The sequence below is a fragment of the Hevea brasiliensis genome, chromosome 9, assembly GCF_030052815.1.
Source record: "Hevea brasiliensis isolate MT/VB/25A 57/8 chromosome 9, ASM3005281v1, whole genome shotgun sequence".
Lineage (NCBI taxonomy): Eukaryota > Viridiplantae > Streptophyta > Magnoliopsida > Malpighiales > Euphorbiaceae > Hevea > Hevea brasiliensis.
The window spans coordinates 83,719,782-83,739,921 of NC_079501.1; the positions used below are offsets into that span (position 1 = coordinate 83,719,782).

General features: G+C 35.1%; 1 protein-coding gene across 3 annotated transcripts; it reads right to left on the reverse strand.

Moving 5' to 3' along the window:
• Positions 1-41: 41 nt before the first annotated feature.
• Positions 42-19,921, reverse strand: LOC110649546 (acetolactate synthase small subunit 1, chloroplastic). Of its 3 annotated transcripts, XR_002493774.2 has the most exons (13): positions 19,544-19,912; positions 18,823-19,036; positions 18,401-18,484; positions 18,235-18,303; positions 17,248-17,331; positions 17,001-17,150; positions 15,846-15,932; positions 15,406-15,510; positions 15,183-15,305; positions 14,632-14,784; positions 14,161-14,226; positions 666-768; positions 42-428 (listed from the first exon to the last, which is right to left on the reverse strand). XR_002493774.2 is itself a non-coding variant. In XM_021804149.2 (12 exons), exons 1-12 carry the CDS (start codon positions 19,804-19,806, stop codon positions 345-347), a joined length of 1,482 nt encoding a protein of 493 aa, XP_021659841.2. In that variant the 5' UTR covers positions 19,807-19,921; the 3' UTR covers positions 42-344. The 3 variants fall into 3 exon arrangements, 2 of the variants coding, with proteins under 2 accessions (XP_021659841.2, XP_021659842.2); XM_021804149.2 differs by lacking the exon at positions 666-768 and having other exon boundaries at positions 19,544-19,921; XM_021804150.2 differs by lacking the exons at positions 42-428; positions 666-768 and adding an exon at positions 11,589-11,793 and having other exon boundaries at positions 19,544-19,913.
• Between the last annotated feature and the right edge of the window lie 219 nt (positions 19,922-20,140).

Consider the following 20,140-nt stretch of genomic DNA (forward strand, 5'->3'; position numbering starts at 1 on the left):
CTATAGCTAAAATCAGTAATAACTGCAGATCGACACAATGGTTTGAAACAAAATATATACTGCAATACTCTCTCTTACGAAGATGTTTGTCAAGTCCAGCCAACTTCTTTAAATTCACTCGATACATGTTATCCAATGAGAAAAGGAAATTACCAATGTAAAAAACAAACAAAATTGACAACCTGTAGTACTGATTCACCACTGAAATTCACAAACTACTAATTGTTCCTGGTCTGTCTTCATCATAGAAAATATATACAACGTTTTCTATATGCGCAAAAAGCGAATTTGAAGCCTATCAAAATTCGTATAGGCAGTTCACCACAAGGCTTACCAGGTCCTCATTATATCGGAAAAGAATATCCCCTGAGGTATTTAGAATCCACACCTGACTCTCGCACCAATGCTATTCGCCCTGTTCTTGCCACCTAAAGAAGAGAAGAAATGTCATAAAAATTTCACACACACAAACACTGTTATTGTAGCTCCAGAAACATTTTAGAGTGCTCACAGAAGCTATATGCGTTAACAATGCAAGATTGCTACTCATTACTCTATTGGACAAATGTTAACAATGCTACCAGTCTATGGAGTTAGTTATGGTTTATTGAAAACAAATATGTACAGGTTATTCATGATCAGCAAGGTCAGAACAGGAACTGGACCTGACAAACTCAAGCTTGGAACTATTGACTGACCATGGTTTCAACATGCCCAGAACCTGCAATTAGGAGGGCCAGTCTTGGTCCCTCTCTCTTAAATCATGAACTGAACCAGATCAAAATCGGCGGTCAGTCCAATTAGACTTGCCAATTTAAATAATAATAATAATGAACTGCACACGTCATAAGACACTGAGAAGAGAGATGTGAGAGCAAGTGAGCAACAATCATACAAAGTACAAACAAATGCTTTATTTGATATATTTACAGCTTTGCCACTCAAATGGATTTTAACCCCTTTTTTTTGAAAAAAGTAAATTGTAAACGACAATTTTAGCCTTTGTAACTGTCATATAATTATATTTTTAAATATTTTGGGAAATAAAAAATTTGCTATAAATAACAACCAAAATCCCATTTTCTAACCATACCAAAAAGTTTTTGAATTTCTTCAATTTTCCCATAGTCTCAAGTCTCAAGCTCTCAATTATCTTCTTGCATTTTTCAAAATATTTTCAGTTCTCATTGTTTTTATATTCTCTAAATACCTAAATTATTTATATTTTCAGTCAATATTTCATCCACTTTTCAATTTTTCACAACAAACTTGTGTGTGTATGTGTATCTATTAATATATTATTTTCTAATCTTTATATTCATATAAAATGTCAAGTGGATGTTCTCCAAGGCATTTAAGATCTAAGAAGCAACAAGGACTTAAAAAAAAAAGAAGAAAAACTCAATTTTTCTTCGATCCAAATTTTCAACCAATAGGAATCAACACAATTGATAAAATGTTACAAAGTAAATTATCATTCATTCAATCCAGACAATTTTCAATGCAAGAGTGTTAACATATTGACTTAAATGAAGAAGAAGGTAGAACTCTAACATAAGTGGAGCAAAGAATCAAAATCCAACATTTTCAAGGTGCATTTTACTAAACTTCATCAACAAAATGAAAGTAGACAGCAACTATTGTTACCATATATTCAAATTCAAGAAAGGCAACAGGTATGAGACATTTAGGCAGCATTTGCAAAAAAAGAATGCGTTAGAGGTGGGGATCGACATAACACAGATCCAAATTAGCCAATTCAGGCTTTCTCAACCTACCTAAATTTTCAAACTTTTCAATCACAAATAAAGAAGAACTAGTAAGTTTAGTATCCATTGAAGACTTCTCATTTTCTTTTGGGGAAAAAATGCAATTTCAAAATCATTGCCAAAATGCTTTAAAATCAACGATTTAAAAAGTTCAAAAAGTACAAAATTAATTCAAGAATGTAAAAAAGATTTACAAAATTTATTGGGAGGGTAGAAACCCCATATATCTACATATTTCAATATAAAGACTAACCATTGGCAAAGTAATTGTTACATGTAACTATAATAGGATTGATAAAGAGTTTTAGCATTTAGAGCTTTTAATAATAGGCATTCTGCACAAGATATTGCTAAATTGATAAAAAGAAATATATGACATAATGCAACAGCAATAGCAACCAGACACTTAAAATTTTTTCATTGGTTTTTTTATAATGCAATGGCAAATACTATATCCATATCAGAACTAAAAAGAGCATGACAACTAATTTGTGGTGATAAATTTCTTTTACATCAGATATACATTCCATATTTTAAATATGTATTCAAGATGCAATAAGATCATTAAATTCTTATATTCAACCAATAAAAAATGTCCTAATTATTTGTGGATGCATAGTAGTTTCATGAAAGATTTGAAAAGTTCTCATCATAATCATAACATGCGCCCCAGAAAATTTTCTAAAAAATGTACTTACATGATAAAATTCTACATATAAAATACTTGAGAAAACATAAGAAAATAAAAATTTAGTGTATGCTTTTGTTGATAAGTGTTTGCTTACAATTGATTGTTTCCTATGTAATTGCGGTATTTAGACACACATACAAAATACTAGACCAAACATAAGAATATAAAAATTTGGTGTATGTTTTTTTGATAAGCGTTTGCCTACAATTGATTATAACTTATGTAATTGCGGTGTCTACACACAGACAAATACACGAACTCACGGACATGTACATGCACACGTGTGCGCGCACGCACACACACACGCACGCATATATATATATATATATATAGAGAGAGAGAGAGAGAGAGAGAGAGAGAGAGAGAGAGAGAGAGAGAGATCAATTTTCAATGATGTCACACAGTTTTTGGTATTTATTACCCAACAAGTAATTTATTTCTTATTGAAATTGTTAATATTGTTACTATGTTACTACAGACAACATGAAAAATATAAAGTATTAAATGATTCTATCATAGTCATGAAAGAAAAATGACTTAGTTATTATATATATATATATTGTTATCAAAGGCATGAGAGGTGCCCAGGAGAGGAGAGGCGCCCCTCTGTCGCCTCGACTGGAACGCTTGACTGGGCTTTAGAGAGGCAACACCTCAGGTCAGCGAGGAGAGACGAGAGGTGACGCAGGCGAGAGGCGACGGCTCATCAATGCAACGGTAAGTTTTTTTTTTTATTATTAAAAAAAAACCAATAAAACCCTACCACTTGCCTCACGCGAAAAAAGCAACAGTACCACTCTTCCTCACAATAGAAATAGACGACACCCTCTCTTCCTCACGACAGAACAAGTATCCCTTTCTCTCTCTCTTTCTCTCTCTCTCTCTCTCTCTCTCATCTTCTTCTTCTTTCCTCTCTTCGACTCTATTTTCTTGGCTCTCTCCCTCTCCCCTTCTTCTTCTTTCCTTAGTATAGCAGTAGTTGTTGTCCCCTTTTTTTTCCCCTCTCCTCCTCCTTCCCTCGTTGGGTATTATTAATTAGTTATTTATTTGTTGTTAATTTAATTATTTTACTTTTTATTCTTGTTAATTAATTGTTTAAATTTTATGGGTATTGTTAAATTGATTATTTTACTTGGTATTCTTATTTAATTAGCTGATTAATTAATTGGGGTATTGTTAATTTATTGGTAATTAGTTTAATTTTTACTTAAAAAAATTAAACTAATTTGATTAGTTTTACTTTTCGTCTAGTTAATTACACATTAGTTGTTAATTAATTGTTTATTTTATATGGGTATTATTAATTTATTGTTAATTTGATTATTTTACTTTCTGTTCCTGTTAATTAATTGTTTAATTTATATGAGCATTGTTCATTTGTTGTTAATTAATTTACCTTTTACTTGTTATTCTTGTTAATTAGTTTTAGTTTGATTAAATTTGCTTTTTTCTTATTAATTAGACATTAGTTATTAATTAGTTGTTTATTTTATATAGGTATTATTAATTTATTGTTAATTTGATTATTTTACTTTTTGTTCTTATTAATTAATAGTGTAATTTATATAGGCATTGTTAATTAGTTTACCTTTTACTTGTTATTCTTGTTAATTAGTTTTAGTTTGATTAATTTTGCTTTTTTTCTTGTTAATTAGACATTAGTTGTTAATTAGTTGTTTATTTTATATGGGTATTATTAATTTATTGTTAATTTGATTATTTTACTTTTTTTTATTGTTAATTAATTGTGTAATTTATATATGCATTGTTAATTAGTTTACTATACTTTTTACTTTTCATTCTTGTTAATTAGTTGTTTCATTTATATTGGGTATTGTTAATTTGTTGTTAATTTATTTATTTTTTATTCTTTTTTTTTTTTGTTAGATTATAGATGGGTGATAAGGGTAATACATCTGGATCTTCGACTAGCAGTAGAAGAACGGTCCCAAGATGATCACATGTAATTCAAGTTAGTGAAATAATACCAATGATCTCCAATGCGTGTACTATATAAAAGTTTATAAATGGAAAGTTAATAGAATCAAGTAACACTTTGCTAGAGGTTACAAAAATGTAGTTCGGTGTTCAAAATGTCCAGAAGATGTAAGGAATTAAATGCAGGAATTCATTGCTAAAAAATAGAGCAAAAATTAATTAAGAATATGGAAAGACCACCTGAATTTGACGATGTTGAAGTACTGGGATTAGATGAAAATGAGGAAGAGGAAGAGTTTGATGCAAGAAATTGGTAGTGAAAAACGAAGGCAAATAATTAATATTGGTGGCACTAATACTAGTGCTTCAAAAAACCAAAAGTTCTACCACCACAAAGTAGTAGAGGGCTTATTGACAGTTATTTTTCCCCTAAACTGGCTGTTATAGGAAAAAATACGAGGCAAACTACTATTAATGAAAATAGTCCAGCTAAGAAGGAGTTAAGGGAGCGTGCTTGTGTTGCCATAGCACGATGGATGTATGATGTGGGAATAGCTTTTAATGTTGTGAATTATGATAGCTTTTGGGAAATGATTCGAGCAATTGGAAATTACGGGAGGAAAACGAAACCACCAAGTTTTCATGAGATTAGAGTTCGATTACTTACCAAGGAAGTGCATACCATAAATGATCTTCTTGAGTCCCATAAAGAAGAAAAGGAGAATCATAGATGTTCATTGATGTGTGAACCTTGATTAATTTCTTGGTTAATAGTCCAAAGGGAAGCATATTTATTAAATCAGTTGATGCAAGTGATGAATCAAAGACAGCGGTGTTGTTGGCTAATTTGATTGAGAAAGAATTGATGGAAATTGATCCTGAAAAAGTGGTTCAATTGGTTATAAATAATGCATTAAATAATGTTGCAGCAGGTAAAATTTTTATTTAATATTTTCTATTAATGAAAAAAAAATATCATTTTATTTTTATAATCAATGAAATAAATTATCTACTTGTTTATGACAGGGAGAATGTTGAAAGCAAATTTTCCTCATTTATACTGGACTCCATGTGCAGCCCATTGTATAGATTTGATATTGGAGAATATTTTTAAGATCCGTGTTCTCAAAGAAACATTCCGCAAAGCTGTTGAGCTTACAGGTTTCATATACGGCTCTTTAGGAGTTCTAAATATGTTGTGGAAGTTTACTAATGGAGTAGAATTACTAAGGCCAGTGCAAAATAGATTTGCTACTGCTTTTATTACACTGAGAAAGATTCATCTTCAGAAGGCCAATATTAGAAAAATGTTTACTTTGGAAAGCTGGACAACTAGTAAATGGGCTAAAGAGGTGAAAGGCAAAAAGCGTGAAATGACGGTTTTGAGTCTTGCCTTCTGGAATCATGTTGTTTATGCTCTTAAAGTTTCTGGTCCTCTTGTTCATGTACTTCAACTGATTGATAATGAAAAAAAAAACAGCCATGGGATATAGTTATGAAACTATGGATAGAGCTAAAAAAGCAATTGCCAACTCACTCAATGGAAATAAAGAGAAATACAAGAATATTTCTGAAATTATTAATGCGAGATGGTCATTTCAATTGCATCATCCTTTGCATGCTGCCGGATGCTTTCTGAATCCTAAATTTTTTTATCCAAATAAGATGAGAATTGAGTATGATGAAGAGGTGAATACAAGATTGCTTTCGTGCATTCATAAAATGGAAAAAGATTTAACAAAAGTTGACATGATTCTTGATGAAATTGAGAGATACAAGGCAGCTGTGGAGACCTTTGGTTTTCCTTCTGCTATTAGAGGAAGAACAACCAAATCTCCAGGTTATTAAATTAAATTCTTATTAATTTTTCATCTTGCTCATTTATTAAATTATATTATGAATTTAACAATCATTGGTTCTATATCTTAATAGCCACTTGGTGGAAAACATATGGTTCTTCAACTCAACCTACAAAAGTTTACTGTAAAGGTTCTAAGTCTCACATATAGTGTAAGTGGTTATGAGAGAAATTGGAGTGTATTTGAACATGTAAGTAATATATATATATTGTAGAAAGAGATGATTCTCCTTAATTTCAATTAATCTGTACATGTATATATATATACAATTGATTCCTATAATTGTGTTCTACTAATTAGGAAGAAATCCTAAATAAGAAATCCTAAATAGGAATACAGAATACAGAATATACAGAGAAATAATATAGTGATTGACTTTCCATAACACTCCCCCTCAAGTTGGAGCATAGATGTTAATCATGCCCAACTTGTTACAAATGCAGTCAATCCTAGCTCCATTCAGAGCTTTTGTGAAAATATCTCCTAGCTGCTATCCAGTTTTGATGTGTCCTGTTGAGATGATCTGTTGTTGAATCTTTTCACGAACAAAGTGACAATCAATCTCAATATGTTTGGTCCGCTCATGAAACACCGGATTAGAAGCAATATGGAGAGCAGCTTGATTATCACACCACAATTTCGCAGGCAGGGAGATCTTAAAACCTGTCTCATCTAGTAATTGAAGTATCCACATTACCTCACATACTGATTGTGCTATGGCTCTGTATTCGGATTCAACACTAGATCGAGAAACTACACTCTGCTTCTTGCTTCTCTAAGACACCAGATTTCCTCCAACAAAAACGCAATATCCAGTAGTTGACCTCCTGTCAACCTTAGATCCAACCCAGTCGGCATCTGAAAAACATTCAACATTCAAATGCCCATCATTACCATATAACAAACCTCTTCCTTGAGCGCCCTTCAGATAACTCAAGATTTATCCCAAGGCTTCGCAATGAGTAGCAGTTGGGGAAGACATAAACTGACTTACCACACTAATGGCATAAACAATGTCAGGATGAGTGACTGTAAGGTAGTTCAATTTTCTTACCAATCTCCTGTATCTCTCTGGATCCTCAAACAATTCACTATCCCCTGCTAACAGTTGTAAATTTGAAGTCATTGGTGCACTACAAGGCTTAGCATCTAATTTTCTTGTCTCTGTCAATAGATCGAGGACATATTTTCTTTGAGACAAGAAAATACCCTTCTTACTTCTCATAACTTCAATACCCAAGAAATACTTTAACAATCCCAAGTCTTTGGTCTGAAACTGGGTTTGGAGGAAAGTTTTAAGAGATGAAATACCTGCAGAGTCACTCCCAGTGATGACAATGTCATCCACATAGACTACCAGAAGAATTAGACCAGTCTCAGATTGCCTATAAAAAATTGAGTGGTCACACTTGCTCTTTTGCATACCAAATTCCTGTACTGCTTCACTGAATCTCCCAAATCAGGCCCTAGGACTTTGTTTCAAGCCATAAAGAGACTTCTGAAGCCTAGAACTCCCCCTGAGCAACAAATCCAGGTGGTTGCTCCATATACACCTCCTCCTAAAGATCACCATGAAGACAAGTATTCTTAATATCCAATTGGTGCAAGGGCCAATCATATGTAGCTACTAAAGAGATAAACAAGCGAACAGAAGTAAGTTTAGCTACAGGAGAAAAAGTGTCAGAGTAATCAACCCCATATGTCTGAGCATATCCTTTTGCTATAAGGCGAGGTTTTAACCTAGCCACAGAACCATTAGGATTTACCTTTACTGTAAATACCCATTTGCAACCAATAGCTTTCTTACCAATGGGCAAAGGCAATAGTTCCCATGTACCATTAGCATCTAAAGCCTCCACTTTCTCTTTCATAGCAGCACACCAGCCAGGATGAGACAGTGCCTCACCATCAGTATTAGGGATAGGAACAGATTCTAAATAAGTAACAAAACACCGAGAACAAGAAGACAATTGATTATAAGAAATAAAAGAAGAGATAGGGTAAGTACATGAACGTTTACCTTTACAAATAGCAATGAGTAAGTCTAGATCAGAATCATGATCAGTATGAGGTACAGGATCTCCCAACGAAGTAGCTGGTGGAGAATCTAAGTAAGGAATCTCCAATCTCCTGAAATAAACATGAACAACGGGAGGTCGAGTAGGTCTAGAGACAGAAGGAACAGGCTGTGGGAGAGGACTAGACATTAGTTGGATAGTATATATTAAGAGATCATCCTCCTCCCCCTGACTCTCATACACAGATGATTGAGAAAAGAATGGAGTGGACTCAAAAAATGTGACATCTGCAGAAACAAGATAACGATTAAGAGCATGAGAGAAACAACGGTACCCTTTTTGGGGCCAGGAGTACCCAAGGAAGACACATTTGAGAGACTTTGGATCCAATTTAGTAACCTGTGAACGAACATCACGCACAAAACAGGTACAACAAAAAATACAGGGTTCAACAGGAAACAAAGATTTTATAGAAAACAAAGCAGTATAAGAAATATTCCCATTAAGGACAAAAGACAGCATACAATTGATCAAAAAACATGCCGTAGAAACTGCATCCGCCCAAAAGTGTTTATGAACTTTCATCTGAAAAAGAAGAGCACGAGTTACCTCAAGAAGATGCCGATTTTTTCTTTCGGCCACGCCATTTTGGGATGGAGTATCCACACAGGAAGACTGATGAAGAATGTCATTTTGTGTCATATAAGACTAAAATTATGCTGAAAAGTATTCTTTGGCATTGTCACTTCTTAATATGCGCACAGAAATATTAAATTGAGTTTTGATTTCATTACAAAAGGCACAAAAGATAACACGAGAGTAATCATCAACAAAAGTAACAAAATAACGAAATCTAGTTTTAGAAGTAACAGAACAAGGACCCAAAACATCAGAATGAACTAACTCAAAAGGGGATGAAGCCCGTTTATTGACTCTAGACACAGAAGGAAACGATGATATTTTGCAAACTGACATGACTCACATTCTAGTACTGATAAAGACTGAAACTGAGGACACAGCTTCTTCATGGTAGACAAAAAGGATGGCCCAATCTACAATGAGCTTCAAGAGGTGTTAAGGTACTGGAGCAAACAAGCGACCGCGGTATATGATTTTTCAGAATGTAGAGACCACTTGACTCACATCCTCTACCAATAATTTGCTTCGTCGTAAGATCCTAAAACAAACACTGGTCAGGAAAAAAGGAAACAGAACAATTTAAGGTACGAGTAAGTTTACTAACAGAAAGTAGATTAAAAGAGAATTTTGGTAGACACAAAATAGATGACAAAGAAATTGACGAAATCGGATTCGCAGTTCCAGAACCCATGACATAAAAAGTAGAACCATCAGGTAAAGTAACAGTAGAGGAAGTGAGAATAGATTGAAAAGCAGATAGAAGACTAGAATTACCTGTCATGTGATCTATCGCACTAGAATCAATAACCCATTTGGATGAGGAAGACACAAGGCATATAGTGGATTTACCTGACTCAACGATCGCAGTGACAGGGGAACTGGTAGGCTTTAGAGATGCCTGATACTGGGAAAACTGTGCAAAATCCTCTGCAGATACTAAAACAGTTTTCTTAGAGGAAGATACTGTAGAATCCTCTGCAGCCATATTTGCCATATGTGATCGCTGATTTTTCCTCTGAAGTTGTGGACAATTATATTTTGTATGGCCAGGTTCATGGTAATAATAAAAAATGACTCCTCTTGAGTCCTGATTAGAACTAGCCTCTCCGTTACGCTGATTACTTCTATTGCCTGTAATTTCTCTACTTCCTCTTCTATTACCCTGTTGTCCATTTGGATTACGGCTAATAAGAGTACTACTGGCAGGTTGTGAAGATTGGGTACTCTCTGTACGAAAGACCCGTGTGAACATTTCATGCAAAGAAGAAATCTCAGAACTGGAGAGAATCTGAGATTTAGCAGTCTCATACTCTGAAGTAAGGCCTGCAAGAAAACTCATAGCTGCCAGTTGCTCCCATTGGGCTTGCTAAACTTTCACATCAGGACTAAAAGGCAATAATACATCAAGTTTCTCATATACCCGTTTAAAATCCATAAAATAAGCCGTGAGAGACTTATCCTCTTTCTCATCATGGTAGAATGTCTTACAAACATCATAAATACAGGAGATATTCTCTTTATCAGAATACATAAAATCTAAGTAATCTATCAATTCCTTAACAAATTCACAGTGATTAATTAAACTAGTTACCTCACTGTGAATCGAGTTCCGAAGCTGCAAAAACAGTCGAGCATCCTCCCTTAGCCAAGTTTGTCGTGTATCATCAGTAGGTGGATCTTTAGTAAGGTGATCATCCTTATCAATGCTACGCAAATAGACCCTAACAGTCTTACTCCACTCCAGGTAATTCGAACCATTAAGTTTGTATTCCGTGATCTTAGTCATCACCGGAATCACATCAGAAATAACATTCTTATTGTCTGTCATTTGTTGAGACAAAGAAAACTAACCGAAACGCTAATCCAAAGTGCTTACAGCAGCAAAATAACCCAAAATCACAAATCAAGCAAATACCGAAATAGGATCTGAGAGCCAAACCTCAAAAATCCTTTAATGGTGTATTGGATCAGGCAACAAAACGCAGTGGTGGAATGAGGGGGTTGAGGCGACGCCGGCGATGTTGATCGGAGTCGAAACGGCCGATCGGCGGCCAAGGTCTCTCCTGAGCTGAGTGGTAAGAACAAATAGTCACCCTAGATAGATGACCTGCTCTGATACCATGTAGAAAAAGATGATTCTCCTTAATTTCAATTGTCGACACCATATTTTGGCCGATCACCGAGGTCAATCGACTTTAAAAATCGACTCTCAGCCGACATCCTTCAATCACAAATGACTCGATTGTGAAATAAACCGATCCCACACTTAGTTGATTGTTTTCCGATCTCTTATCAAAGAGGATCAAACCAATATAAGGTCTCCGTACCATCCAGTCTCGCTTTCGATCTCCTCTTTGCAGATATTGTGAAAAGTCATTTAGCTAATGCTACAATCGGGTGCCTTACTTGTAAGTCCAGATATTCCTTAAAATAAAATTAAGATTTCAGTCCGATTTAATGGTGATTCCGATCTTAATTCGAATCAAGTTTTTCCAATTTTAATGTTCTAAAGTTCTACCCGGTGTTTGGTCTTGGCTTAGGCCGATCTCATGCTTATAATGTTTTTCCGACCTCTTATACTTAGGTTAATAGTTGCTTTTAAGTTTGATGCTCTAATACGTTCAAACAATCAAGTACTCATACAATTGGAACGCTTTCCGATCTCATCAAGAAATTGAACAAAAGAGAGGACTTCACTTCAGTTCAAATAAAATTTACAAGTCATTCGACTGGAGGGTCTCCCCCAGCCTGTTCTCTAAGTACATCATCATTTCTCTCATCCTCTCTCTCTCTCTCCGGATCCTTCATCGCTCTCACTTTTCTGGAGACCTCCCTCTTTCGCTTACGGCTCTCCTTAGAAGTATCACCGCCCGCCATACCTGCACAAAGAAGAAGTCAGTGAGTTTGCTAAGATTCAGAGACCAGAGATATGGGTAGTACCAGGGCCGAAGTCAGAGAGCTGAAACTCGTATTCTTCGTCAGTGATCAGCCGCATCATCCAATACTTCAGTTCAGCCATCACCGCATCCAAGCAAGAAAATTTTTGGATGGACGCTTGAGACTTTAACTCTTTCACTACGGCGCCTTCGTCTTTATTTAAGACGATCTTTTTCGGGATCGAAGCGACCAGGTGTTGCCAACTCCATGGGATGCCCTCAAAGCCGTTCCGAATCTTGCTCCTCAAAATGAAGAACCGGTTCTTCCAATTCTTCAATGAAGAAAGGAGATCGGTAAAGAGAGAACAATTGGACTTGGCTTGGAAAAACCAGAACTCATCATCCTTCCTTCGAGCGAGTCTATGTAGCTCGGCAAAGACTTTGGCCGTGGATTCCAGTGCCTTAGCTCGGTAGAGGCACCGGAAAGCTATTAGAGTCCGCCAGGAGTTCGGATGCACTTGGGCTACCGAGACATGGTGGAACTTTAGGACGGCCCTGTAAAATTCGTCCAAAGGGAAGCGGAGCCCAGCCTTCAGCTGTTCTTCATACACCATGATGAGATCGTTCTCATCAAAGAAGTGATCGGCCCGATGATCGCCATGGCATTTGATCAGTTCAAAGGAGTCGATCTGCAGATTGTACTCCTGGCTTATAGACTGAAGATCGGTCTCCCTCAAGACTGAAGGCAGCTCATCAATTGGCAAGTTGTCTCTCCTCAAAGATGCCCCTCGCCTCGGTCTGGCAGCCGGACCAGTTACCAGAACGAGAGCCATGCTAGTTTGACCACCCGATCTAATTACGTCGCCCTCTTCCGAGGTCCATGAAACGTGGACAGAAGGCGAGCTTGCAGCTCTCTAACCCTCGGTGCCGCTCATTTTCAAAGAAACAAAAAGTTTAACTAAAAAAAAAATCAAAAACCTTACCGGAGTATGATCGGTGCCGAGAAACTTGAGAAAACGAGAGTATTAGAGAAAAGGTAGGAGTGGTGCCAATTGAAAATAAGTTGAGAGAAGGGAGATTGAGGTGGTTTAATCATGTGAAGCGTAGACATATGGAGGCTCCAGTTAGACAAGTAGAGCACATTAGGTTAGAGGATAGAAAGAAAAAAAGGGGTAGACCTAAATTGACTTGGAGGAGAGTAGTACAACATGACCTAGAAGCATTACACATTTCTGAGGATTTAACTCAAAATCGTTCAGAGTAGAGAAAGCAAATCCATATAGCCGACCCCAAATTTTTGGGATAAAGGCTTAGTTGAATTGAGTTGAGTTGAGTTGAGTTGAGTTGCAAATATATGTAATTTTATAATAGGTAATATTTTTAATTAAAACATACATGTACAAGAGTCCAAATAATTAGTAATTTATATCCTTCAATTTTTTGATATGGTATCTTTGTATTTAAAAATACATAATGAATTTTTATTTAAAACAATGCAATTTAATTTTTCTTAATCTCCAATAATACAACTTAATCAATTTTTTTTTTTAAAACGTAATTTTGGCTGGCTTGAAACCAAACCAAACCTAATTCTAGCTCAGACCAGGTTGAACCAGCAGTTGGGAATAGGGACCCAGTGGTTTGGTTAAGGTCCTTGCCAGCTACAGTCCAAAACAGGGGTGACCAGAATTTGGCTTGAACAGAATAAACAGACCAAACCGATCTAATTCAGAAGTTCAGTTCAGTTTTTGGTTTGAGCCGAACAAACTAACCTCACATTGCCTCTTGCTCGCAGCCCTTTGTGGCTTGCATTGCTACCTCATCTGTCAAACCCGAGCCCTACCTTCAGCCAGGGCAGTCCTCCAATGCAGCGAGCCAGCGACGTTGATTGTATCATGAATTACAAATCTAATTTTGTCATTATTTTTCAATTCAATATCTGCTATGTTGAAATTTCTTCTTGTTCTTAAAATTGTGAATTTGAGAATATAGTAATAAATCTGCTTCTTCCATTTCGGAAATGTGTATGTGATTTTGAATGTGAAATTATCAATTATGAATCTAAACTATGAATTGTTCTTGAAACTATGAACTGTGAATCTAAACCAAATTACCGAAATTATTCGGTTCGGTTTTAACTTGTCTAATAATTCAGTTTTCAGTTTTTTCAATTCGATTCAAAATCAAATTGACCGTTTACTTGCCCCTAGCCCTAAATTGGACAGTGGCCAAGTCTACTTGGTGGTCTTGGTGAAACCCATTAGGGCTGCTAACTAAGAGACAATGATTGGGTCAGCCGAAAACAACTGATCAAGCATTTGAAAATACTTTGAAATTCCAAATGAAAGATCTAAGATTTATAAAACAAACCTCACAAATGCCATAGGGTTCTAACAACCTCTGCAGTGCAACCATCTTGTCCAAATCTCCAGTAAGCTGAAAGGCATTCATAGCAAATTAATCACCTTGGGTTGGAAAATGATAGAAGAATGCAATGAAGTTGGGACTTAAACATAACAAAACATCCTCCCACAACCATGGCAGTTGAAAAGAAGCAGAGGCAACAAATGAAGCAGTCATAATCAGTGTTTTAAAAACCAGATTGGACCAATTGAACCAGAAATCGATCCAACTAACTCTTCAATCCAGTCCAATTCAGTCTTTTATTTTGAGATTTTCACCTTAAAATTGCTAAAAATTGACTTTCAGAATTTTTTAAAATATTTTTTACCCCTTCAAGCCAGTCAACGAACCAATCGAGTTCTAAAACAATATCATAACAACCAGGTATAGCATCTTGTCAGCTACCATCAAAAACAAAAATATGTGAAGGTTACCCACCTCAAGGGTTATTGTGTGGTCAGATACATCAACTGCTTTTGCCCTAAAAATGCTAGCAATGTCAAGGACATCTCGTCTAGCAGCAGCATTCACAGCAATCTTTATCAACATCAATTCCCGTTCAGCAAATGGCAAGTGAGTAAGATCCTGAACCTGAAACATCCACTGCAAGTTACACACTTGACCACTTAACATAAATATTAACAAATGCAGAAACATTTGTATTGAATCCATTATGTGCTCCCAACATCTGAAGAAAATAAACCATTTGATTGAACAATGTGATTCAGAAACAAAGCATGTAAGGAAAAAAGGTTCAAGACAGCATTTCAATCATGTTTTCTGGTTGAATAGTAAAAGAATTTGACATTGTGATTGTTAATACAGGGTTTTTCTTTCACAGGCTTTTCATTCTTTAGTCATAGATGGCAGCATTATCCAAACAAGAGAATTTAATATCAATTAGAATATGCCAAAGAATTGATGAAATCTATCAACATTATATAATTGTCTAACATGATACATCATTCTTATTAGTGGGTTTTTCCCACCTCATGAAGGTCTATCAGCTTATAAAGTTGCTGCACCAACTTGCTTATTGATTCATCTGTTCCAGGAACAACAGTTGTTATTCGAGAAAGGCCCTCAGTTTCTCCATGCCCAACGGCCAAACTCTGATGCAAATGAAAATAGCACAGCAGATGAGCTTTTCTTTTTTATTATTGGTGGAGTTGAGAGAGAGAGAGAGAGACAGGAGAGAAGCACCAAACATACCTGAATGTTATAGCCTCTTCGAGCAAATACTCCTGTAACAATGTTAAGAACTCCAGGAGAGTCGGTCACCAGCATGGAGAGAGTGTGAGATCGAAGTCCAGTTGTCTGAAATATTTAGCCAAGTGAATACATACACCATATTAAACTAATGTAAATGGAAGTACTAATTCTCCAGCCCCATCAAGCCCAATGTCATACAGGATTAAATTTCATAAAGAGTAAAAACGTTTGTGCAGTTGAACATACCAACAGTCAGCATAAATATGCAAACCATAAAATAAATAAATAAATAAATCTGTAGGATTTGGCATCCCATTACTCCACTGTCTTCAACATTTGATCACTGGTTGCCCCACTGTCCCTTTTACTCAGAATTAAAAAGCCTTAAAATAAAAAGAGTAGTGTCCAACCAAGATCCATACAGAAATAAGCACTCTTACATCATCTTCATCGAGAACACCCCAATGAGCATCAAGAACTTGAGTGCCTGTAAAGCTATCAGATGGTTCCACTGGATAAACATCCCCCTGGATTAACAGGGAAGAAAAGAAAAAGGTATAAATACATAATTTATTAATACAGTCATAACAATCAAGTAAATATGTAAATGAATGTAGAAAATGCATTTACCCATAAAATAGACCAAAGATTATAATGAAATTGATATTGAGATGCACCTCCAATTATAGTTCTTAATTGAACATAAAATATAAAAAGTATATAAGCCATAACAATAGCACAAGGAAACAACATTCAGCAGAAACACAATATATCTTTGAGAAGACATAATTGTAGGACTCAATTAATGAACAAACCCTTGGTTACATTGGCGAATGGTAAGCAATAAGCCAATAAGCACATAAGACCAAAAAGTAGATAAACATCCAACCAACTTGTGAATCACGTTTAAACTCATTTCAAACAACTAAATAACTAAGATATTAAAGTATAGTAAGTATTGTATTGTAATGAAACCAACTTAGAGAAAGCAATTATTTCCATCCCACACAATTGGGCTTTATCAACCCCACCGAGGGGTGGATTTAGGTTGCCCTGTCATAAAAATCTTTTGCTTATAGATATATGTAAAACTTGTTTATCTTTGATGATATACCATTTATTTATTGGTGTTATTGTTTAATTCAACATTTATTACTTAGTGTTGTTCTTTCTTCATTAAATATTAACTAATAATTTCAAAATTTAACATCTATGCATAAAGGACTTAATGATAATACATAAAATATGATTTTAATAATTTATAAATTATAAAAATAAAATGGAGATGCCTACCCTTGCCTCCTGCTGCATTCTTTATCTCCCCACCCCAATTTCCTACTAACGCAAGGATGAGAATTACAAAATCTATTCTACCCCACTAATTGCCATTCCAAAGATTAGCATAATAATGCAAAATGTAAAGTCAAATATTGAAAACCCTTGCTTCTGTAAAGGGCTGCTACAGTTTATGCCAAAAAAAAAAAAAAAGCTAAATGCTAACATCATACACAATGTTGCTCATTCTCATATAAAAGTGAATATAACATGCACAATCATCTAAAAAAACCAGAGCTCATAGCTTAAGAAGTGCATACCCCTGCAGATGTTTCTTCGCCTATGACTGCTCTGCTTTTAGACCCCAAAAGAGCATCATTAGGCCTTATTTCTCCAAGATCAGGATATGAAGCAGCTGAAAATCGCCAAAAGGGAGCACATGCACCCATTTTTTCCCTTCGCAATGCAATCTATTAAAGCCAATAGGTTCAGAAATTAGCACCAAACCTGTATGTAGACAAAAACCAACATGACTACAACTAATGAAAAGAAAAACTAAAAGATGACCTTTCCAGTTCTTGCAATTTCTTTGATTCCAAACTTGCTTAGGTTTCTCTGAACAGCAACCATCTTCCCAGGATCTCCAGTTACCTAAACCAATCACATGATAAGTAACTTGTTCTTTAGGAATTTATACATTTGACACTGAATTGAATTACAGAACATAAATGACTTTCAGTCAACAAAAACACACTAGTGTTTTTCTAATGTTAACAAGAATATAGCATGAATCTATTTCTCATATATTGTCCCAAATCAGGCCAATGTTAGCAACTTGATCACCCTCCCATACATTCAAGAATGCTTTTCATATATATTACAGAGTTATTAGATTCCCAAAATATTCTCACGGGATCTTCATGCACTTGCAACCAATGCAATAAATGACTAATTGATCCTAGCATGTGCAGCCTACAAAATAAAGCTTGCATTTCCTACTGAAATAGGACTGGAAATGGGGAAGCTCCCATTATAGATTATTCCAAACCATTAAACACATCACATATTATACCAAAGTTCCCATTAATTTAGAAACTGAAACAAAAAAAAATACATACCAACAGATAGCATAATGAAATAATCAAGTTATAAATTGATAGAAACACGGAAATATTTTACAGAGTGAAGTTAACAAGAAAATGCAATCAAGTTTTTGGTTCAGTAAATGTAGAACATTAGTAATTTCCATAGCAATGTTGACTAAAAAAAATAAAGCATATAAAAATTTGAAAGCAACAAACAATATTATCTTTCATAGCCCAAACCACTTGCAATTAAGATAAACTATTGTATCTACATAAGTAAATTTGTATATTCATATGCACATTTCATTTGTTTGCATATGCATTTTAAAAGTTTGTAACTTTCTGCAAACAAGGAATTCTCCATTCCTATCACTTGTCTAAATGACTTAAGCAAGACATTAAACCTTAATGGTTCAGTTTTATCTGCTTAATTTTTTCATGGCCCAGATTAAAGTTAAAAAATCTTCACCTCAATTGTTAAAGAGTGCTCTGAGATATCCACAATTTTTGCTCTGAAAATGTCCACCAACCACATGATCTGAAGATTAAGTCAAGAAACAATATGTAACCAGAGTTAGTATATGACTCATTTTGGACTCAAGTAGGATATTGATACTCAACGACCAAAGCATTACCTCAGGACGGTAATTACGGTCTGCATTCACTTTTATAAGCATTAGCTCACGTTCTACCTGTGGCTCACTGGAGAGATCTTCAACCTGGTTATCAGATTCAAAAGTAAGAAATTGAGGAATTTGAACTTATGGAATGGATTCGCACAAAAGGCTAAAATAAGGGAAGCAAAATGAAAATCCAACAAGAATCCTTTTGATATATCTTCATGCTACCCATTTTTTACACATCAAAGTAGAATCTTAGAATTGGATATTTATGATTATGCAGTTGACTCGTGCAAAACAATTAAAAGAATACTAAATAGTAAATACTGAAAAATTGTAAATAAATGAAGAAAAGAATCCTTATTAAAATGGTATGAAACCACATCATGAATGAAAGACAAAATTTTTGGAATTGAGAGTTCAGGATATATAGCAACCTTCAAAACATTGACTAGTTTCTGAAGTTGCTCTACAACTTGTTGCAGCACCCTTTCAGTTCCAGAGACGACTATGGTGAAGAGTGCCTTGTCCTTGTTCAGACCAACAGCAAGGGACTCAATGTTATACCCCCTCCTCGCAAAAACCCCAGCAATCCGATTAATCATCCCACTTTCATCCCCCACAAACACGGAGATTGTATGCCTCCTCACCCTGAAGTTGTTAGAAAGCACATAAAAATAACCATATCAAAGACAACACTATTCATCTCTTGTAAAAATGAGTCCAAAAAAAAAGGATACAGTAAATGGGAATTTTTATGTATCACAAAAAACTTCGGTTTAGATTATTTTAGCTGATGTTATCACTAAAATTGATTTAATCAGTCTTCAATTTGAAATTCTTGTTTGATTAATGAACACAAAATTAATCATTTCACAAGCTTTTGAGACAAAATGTAAAAATCATATACTCTTCAAATAATCGAATTAAAATCAGCCAGCCCATTATAGCTTAAGAAGTTGAATCAATCACTTGGAATCTTGATAGGAGACAAATTCAAATATCCAAATAAAAGAAACCAAACAAATCAAAGACAGCTAATAAACGAAAAATTAGCATGACCCAGATGAAGAACAAAGCATATGTGATTTTAGACGTGTAGACGAAAAAAATTTTTAAAAAAAATCTTTCTACAGATACAAACAGAAATTCACATACTTTGAAATGGACATTGAAGGAGCAGGGCCATTAGCGGAGAAAGCCGTGTTAGAGATGTTGCTATGATTATCAGCGGACGTAGCAGATACTGCGAGTTTCCTTTGAGGCTGATAGTCGTCAGAGGTGGATTTTAAGAATGTTAAATATGCAGGTTTTGTACTTGAGAATCCAACGCGAAGAGAAGAGTTCCAAGCAGAAGACCGAGAAGGAGAAAGGTTTAGGGGGTGAATCGTTATGGAACATGCTGGAGATACGACCGCCATGACAGAGAAGAATACTGAGCTCGAGAAATGAAGGAGAGAAGAAGATGCAAAAAAGGCTTTCTCGCATTTAGCTCTCGTTGGTGACGTGTGATTTGCAATTATCCAATTAATGAAATATAAAAGAAGGCTGCCTTGGCTATACAGTTCTGCAAATGCTCCACCCGTCAATATTCCACGTTTACAAATACACTTCACCAACTAAGCCAAAGCCTCCTCTCTTCTTTGTTTGATTGTTTGATAATTTATAATATAAAAATGTTAGCTAGCACTTATATTAAATGAAAATTATTTATTAATATTTATATAAATCTTTCTTATTTAAATTTATTTATTA

Bases quoted from the DNA above. Each gene is read 5' to 3' on its own strand.
- LOC110649546 (XM_021804149.2), bottom strand. From the start codon at position 19,806: ATGGCGGTCGTATCTCCAGCATGTTCCATAACGATTCACCCCCTAAAC. The intron at 15,933-17,000 runs GTATGCACTTCT...CTGTTAATCCAG, and splicing joins GCGAAGAAACATCTGCAGGG to GGGGATGTTTATCCAGTGGA. The intron at 15,306-15,405 runs GTATGTTTGGTG...CATTTGCATCAG, and splicing joins GAAGAGGCTATAACATTCAG to AGTTTGGCCGTTGGGCATGG.